Raw genomic sequence first — 6,817 nt, forward strand, 5'->3', positions numbered from 1 at the left:
ATGGATGTTAAAGTCATACATTAATATAGATTTGAATTGACCTCTGGAGGTCATTCTCCCTCCCCTCCTTTGCTAATCGAAGTAGAGCCAGCTTAAGTCAGCATCTAAATATAGCTCCAAAAACTGTGCTAAATGTCTAAAATGTAGGACAAAGCTATACATAACAGTAAAATAGGGAAAGTTCTGAATTTTTCTTGCCTTTTATTTTTGAGAACTGTATTAGAAGCTAATTGAAAATATGTATGTTGCTTGGAGTAAACATCTTCTATTTGCTTCCAAAATCTTATCTGTCACGTGGAAATCTAATGGTTCGCTCTTCAAAGATTGTTTCTAAATTTACTGTAATCCTGTATTAGTAGATGTGTGCTATCTCATAACCTAACCCTTTATGTGCTCAAGTGCACAATATCTGGTTATAGAAAACAATAAAAAGACCAGCTTACTAATGTTTCATATTCAGCTAAAACAGGATTATTCTCTGAAATACACTGGATTGGATTGCTAACAAATTTTAACAACAAATAGAATTAGCATCACCAATACTAAAACAAATGTAAACYTGTATAGGAAAAGCTTTGTTATCCAGTAACTTAACACTTAAAAAGTAGCCAGTGCTTTTTTTAATGCATTTTGGACAATTCTGTATATATACACCAATAAGCTATTCATTATGTTTAAGTTGTTAAGTTGTTCCACGCTAGTGTTTCTTTTTTATTTGTCAATATAATGTTTAAGTTTGAACACAAGCTTATCAGTGGAATCACAAACTTACCTGTGCTGTGACTTTGAAATTACTCTGCTTCTATGTCTCAAGATCCCCTTTAACTTCTGGTACRTGTCTCTTTTGGGGAACTTGTATTTTCTTAGTGCCTCAAACAGTGTCAGTTCTTTCCTGACCTAAGAGTTTTCCAAACACAATTCCCCAGGYTGTAAGAGGGACTGGTATTTTGTTTCCAGGATTTGGGTTTGAGATGTTTTTATATAGTATCAAAACATTTTACATGATTCTAATGAAACAACTTGAGCAAAAAGATTTTTACTCTGTGGACTTTACATCTTTTTTTTTTTTTTTTTTTTTTTTTACATCTAATGCATGAAATAATAAAACTCCCTGGGAATGACTTCATGTTTTCTTACGGTATCTAATAATGAATAGCGTTGAATCAGGAATACTGATTACAGCTTTCTATTTACAACTTTTTTTTTTTTTAACAGTTCAAATCTATCTTGATTTAGGAGAACTGTTTTGATATTAAATAGTATTTTTTTTCATGAAAATGTAGTACTAAATCCAATGTATATACCTATGGATTAATTGACAGTTGAGACTAGCAACTTGTCATTTCTTCCTCTGCCTTCCACCTCTGTTACCCTCCCTTGCTCTTGCTTCTGTGAGGTTCTGGAACCATTGCTAAAGTGATTTTAATTTACTAAAATGCCCCTCTCATTCCCCCCCTGCGCCCCAAAAGCCACCTTTTTTTTGTAGGGACATTTTCTGCTATTTAATGAAACAAATTAGCTCACAGAAGRATGTGACAGGTGCCAAAACTAACCAGTATAAGCAGACACATGTACCTGGAGGAGTGAGAGAATAGAGAATTCCTATTTTTGATGGTAGTGGACAGTAGTATTATGTTAATTCTGTCTCATGGAACTGTTTCTTAAGTTTTGTGCTGGCAAATCTACAGTCTCATAGGGAATGAATTTACTTTAACAGTTTGTGCATCTACTATCATTTTACTTTGTAAAATTTAAAAGAAAAATTTTCTTAAAAGCTGGTATTAACATGAAAAGCAAAATTCTTGTATAAGAATATTAGTAGTTAATCTTGGTTAAAATACTTCTAAAAATTCTTCCAGTTGATTTGTTTCGTTCTGCCTATCTTAATTAATGTATGTTCTATTCATGAAGTTCCCAACTGTTAAATTTGGGTAACAGTTGCAATAGTTGCTGCCTTGTAAGTAGGTATAAAAAAACCAGTTCCTGTCTCAACTTAATTTAGCATATTAGCATATTGAAAAGACATCAAGTGAATACAGGAGGAAAGTGAACATAGAAATTAAAAGTTAACCCATCTGTACTTGTTTTAATAAGCAGCTAATGAGTATACCAAGATTGTGCTTTGGTTAGATACTGCGTTGGGAGAACACCACAGTAATCATGGGAGTTGCATTGTTATCTGCTTGCAGTATAAAGGCAAAACAGAGATTTCTGAACCTCAGAAGTCTCTGACAGTAGTAAGCTRAAGTCATAGAAAGATTAAATATCACAGGAGGGAGAGTGGGGAAGAAGTGGTATAGAAGAAGAAACTGCTATTTCAATGGAAGAGTCAGCAATGAAGAATAAGGTCAAAGCTGCAAGTTAGGAGGGGAGATAAGGCTGGACGTTGAGCTTGTTCCTTCTGCTTCTTTTGCATGATCTGTGACACTTCTGACTGCGCAGCTACAGTGGCAAAACTTAATGTGGTAACAAATCAGGAGCAAAAAAACCCCTTTCATTTCTTTTTTTCTTTGCAAGATAGTGATTCAATTAATTTATATGGCAATACAGTTATTACTGTTAAAATATCTATATATTCAGTCATTAAGGCATCTTATTYCTTTCTTTTTACTATTCTGAAATGGTTGCTGAAACCCTTTGCCAGAAAACTTCCATTATGCATTGGAGTTATTTTAAAGATTCATTTGAACTCTTCTGCTTTTACTTTTTTTCATATGAATTAGTAGGAMTGTAATAAAATGACCTTGCTTTGCATAGTTTACTAGTTTTATTTCTTACAATGACTKGCAAAGGGGCATCTACTTCAGCTTCTGTTGGTGGAATGTCCGCTAACACTGTTAGTGGAAATTCCACTGGTAATGTTCTTTAGTTTGGCTAAATTCTGTTGCTGGCCAATACAAAAATCTGTAGAGATGTCTTTTAATCAATATTTGATTCTTTTTTTCTTGTTTTGTTTATTTTTAACATATGATCAAATGTGATCTCTCTCCTTTTTTTTTTTTTTTTTTTTTTTTTTTTTGAGTGCTATTATTGTCAGTTAATATCTGGTTATCCTGTAGGAAGAAGCAGTTTCATTCATTTTTCTTCTGGACATTTTAATGGGCTTAACTTAGTAAAACGTGAAGTCTTGTAACTGTATTTATTAGCTATMGGTAATTTAGTCACCGGTGTTATGTAGTGTATTTATTATTGTCATTTCAAAAAAATTGGTGGAATGTTTTTGAATTTCTCTCTTGATTCAAAATATAATTGTTTGTTAGCTGTCAAAAGTATGAAAATTTATGGTTTCTAGATTTTCTTCTGTATAATTGCTTAAAGAAAACAAAGACTATTGTTTTAGTGGATAGTTGGAGACAAGTAACAAATCTTGAAGTTTAATAATAATGCTTACGGTTAGGGAGTTATGAAAATATATGAAATATATGAATATAAAAATTGTAGCTGGTTGTACACCACTTTTAATTAAATTATGTGCATGTTGTTCTTGTTCCAGGGTTAGTCAGCAGTATAAAACCAACTTTATGACTGCTGATAACTTATCGATTTGTTTCTGGCCTACTTTGATGAGACCTGATTTTGAAAACAGAGCATTTTTATCTACCACCAAGATCCACCAGTCAGTAATAGAGACCTTCATTCAACAGTGTCAGTTTTTTTTCTACAACGGAGAGATTGTAGAAGCACCTAACACAGTGGCTTGTCAGCCACCGCCTTCCAACACAGTGCAGATGGTGGAACCAATGGTACCTCTTCAGTTACCGCCACCACTGCAGCCTCAGCTGATACAGCCACAATTACCAGCAGACCCTCTTGGTATTATATAGATAGAAGATGATTGCAGGCAGCCTGGCGTTGGACAGTAAGGAAAAGCTATAGACATGCATGTTTTGGGATACAGTGATGTACTTCATATTTATGAAAAAATAATTCACATCCAGCTGATTGGACATGTTTTTGTTATCTCATACTGTGTTCCTCATTTGTACACGCTGCAGATACTTTAAAAAAAAAGTGATAAGCATGACTGGAGAGGTTTAATTTTTAAAAGCAAAAATATCTATAAATACAAAGCTGCTGCTGCATGATACCTTATTGCAATCACTATATCATTCCTGTGACAATTTGTCACAATATATTGTGAATAAAATTTTTCTATAGAAATTTAATGATTTAAAAAAACTTACATTTATGAAACATTCAATGCTTACAGCCTGCTTTATGGCTGTTTTTGTTATTTAACATGCTATTTTTGGCAATTTTATTCACATTCAAGCATTCTGTGTAAACAACTAAAGCCCAGCTATAGTTTATTTTGTAATCTCCTGGTTACTTATGTGACAGTATGCTTATGGAAAAATGCAAAATGCACTGTTGAGAACTTTACRGTCCCTCACCTTCCATCTTTACTTGTAAGTAAACCTGTGGAGAGTTTAAGGGTGGGTAAACCTGCTTATTATTTCTTACAGCACAATACCAAGGACATGCTTGTTGTAAAAGTGAGTTTCAAATATTGTACAAAAATTTTGATGTTGCCTACTTATTTCTTTTATGTTCCATTACTGAACTAAACATTTTGTAAAACTGTTAATTCTGTAAACAGCTGCATGTTTAAAAGATCATTGATGGTCTTGTAAACTTAATCTAATATATTTTAGATATTTTAATTTTTCCCACTTGGGAATACATTTAGTGTTTAGAAAATAGTTCATGACATTTTCATATAAGGTTATATAACTTTTCATACATAAACATGAACTTTGTTGTAGTAAAATTCTCTAAACCAAACAACATTTTAATCTAGGACTTCAATTAATCTATTCTTTAAATCTATTTTTATGTGACCCTTTAAAGATATACAAAAATGCATTGCTAATACATAGCAATAAATACTTTGGGTACTGACAATTAACCTCTTTGGAGTGTGTATATATAAAATCACATAAACTTGTATTCATATTTTTTTTCCTGTGGTATATTGTACTAAAAATTCAAATGACTGATTTTTGGTTTTGCACCATTTTTTAATGATCTCTCTTTTATTTTCCTTTTATGTTGGTACCAATTTTGCTGTAAAACAATGCTGCTTATTTAAACAAATCTTTTGGTTAAATATTTTGTTAATGGTTTAAAAAAAAATTTAGAAGGTTACAAATTGTAGCGAAGGGGAGACCATAGATAAAGACTATTTGTGAGACTTCTCATAGCAGCTTTTTTCTTTCATGCTCAAAATTTACCTTTTTAGGTCTTCAAAGAAAAAAGCAATTTTGGCTCATACAGCTGCTAGAATGTTTTGTGTAGTTAAAAAAAAAAAAAAAAAAAAAAAAAAAAAAGCTTTATGATGGTCACTGTTGTAATCTTCACTTATAACAAGATTTAAGATCGTCTTGTATGTATTATAGTAAATAGATGATTTTGAGAATTAAGGCTCTTAAGAGTTTGATTTGCTCCATTTTCCTAAAATAAAAATTGCCTTTCCCACTTAATGTCCTAGGTATTGTACTTCTAATTATGTCTTGGATTATCATTCTAGATTACTATGATACCCTAAACCCGGCTGCTGTTTGAAGTACATGTATATTATAAATTCTTGATATTGTGTTATATTCTTGCAAGTAATTATCTTTTCTAAGAAAACACAAAACAGAAAAAGAGAGAAACCAACCCTATTCCTATTGCAAAGCACACAGGAATTGATAGTACAATAAAGTCTGTCCTGTAAATTGTAGTATTCCTATCTTGTTCTACTTTACATCTATTGTCTATATAGTTTTATTTATAGTTGTCAGTCTAACATTGGCATGTTTAGCAAAGAATATTAAACTTCAAGAGTTTTATAAACTTATTTCTAGGTTGCTAAAGAATTTATTTTTCTACTATAAATGGTATAGACRAACTATCACCTGTACAGGAAACAAGCATATTTCTTATAGAAGTAAGCTTAAAAATAAATGCCAGTCATATCCATATTTAAAAGTTCTATCTAGTAAAGTATCTCCAGTCTTTGTAATGTGAATTACCTTTTAAACTTTCTACAAAGTTGTTTGCCATAATATTTAACTAATCTTTCATTAAAAATTTTCAGAATAATTTTTTACATTCCATTTCATCATGAACTTCCATGATGAAGTCATATGTTCAAAAATATTTGCAGTGTCATTTACCTTAATGTGAATACTGTTGTGATTAAATCACTTCATGAACTGTTAAAATTCAGTGCTTGCATTTAGCCAAATATGAAAGTGTTACTGCAGTTACTGGATAAAACATTGAAAGAAAAATTTTAAGAAGTAAGCACAGCATGTGGCACTTGGCTGTCATGTGTAAGAATTCCCACATATCGTTTGCGTTATCGAAGTGTTATATGCAGGAATGTGGACGTGTGTGTTTATATATTGTATACCTTCTGAAACTTCTGAGTGTTTGTGTGTTCCTGTGCACAAGCACATGTGCGCAGACTTGCATGCACATATGCCCACGTAGTAAAAGTTTTTTTTTTTTTTAAAAAAAGGAAATTATACCATCTGTATTAAAGATTTATAATAGAGCTTTCTCTATTACTATTTTTATTAGCGCTATAAAATGAGGAAGCATGTTATATACAGATTCCTCATACTTTGGCTAATGTAGTCCCTTATAGTTTTGTTTTAATGAAAATCCAAATGATAACTCTATTTTTAAATGTGAGCATTTTTACAGGAATAACTATCTTGATAAAAATACAGATATATATTACTTTGGCTTGAGCATCTCAGTGACACTTTATGGAGTAGTTTTTTTGTCTTTTAATGTAATTTTGTTATAGCCATACTGTAGTGTA

General features: G+C 31.6%; 1 protein-coding gene across 1 annotated transcript in view; it reads left to right on the top strand.

Annotated features, from left to right (window-relative positions):
* The window catches only part of ARHGAP5 (Rho GTPase activating protein 5), a 45,229-nt gene extending 38,735 nt beyond the window's left edge, over positions 1-6,494 (top strand). Inside the window, 1 exon segment of the mRNA XM_085301680.1 lies at positions 3,494-6,494. Coding sequence (XP_085157806.1) covers positions 3,494-3,824 — 331 coding nt within the window. The 3' untranslated portion in view covers positions 3,825-6,494.
* The last annotated feature ends 323 nt before the right edge of the window (positions 6,495-6,817 follow it).

Source organism: Rhea americana, unplaced genomic scaffold (assembly GCF_003343005.1).
Source record: "Rhea americana isolate MKP2758 unplaced genomic scaffold, rheAme1 scaffold_18, whole genome shotgun sequence".
NCBI classification, from domain to species: domain Eukaryota; kingdom Metazoa; phylum Chordata; class Aves; order Rheiformes; family Rheidae; genus Rhea; species Rhea americana.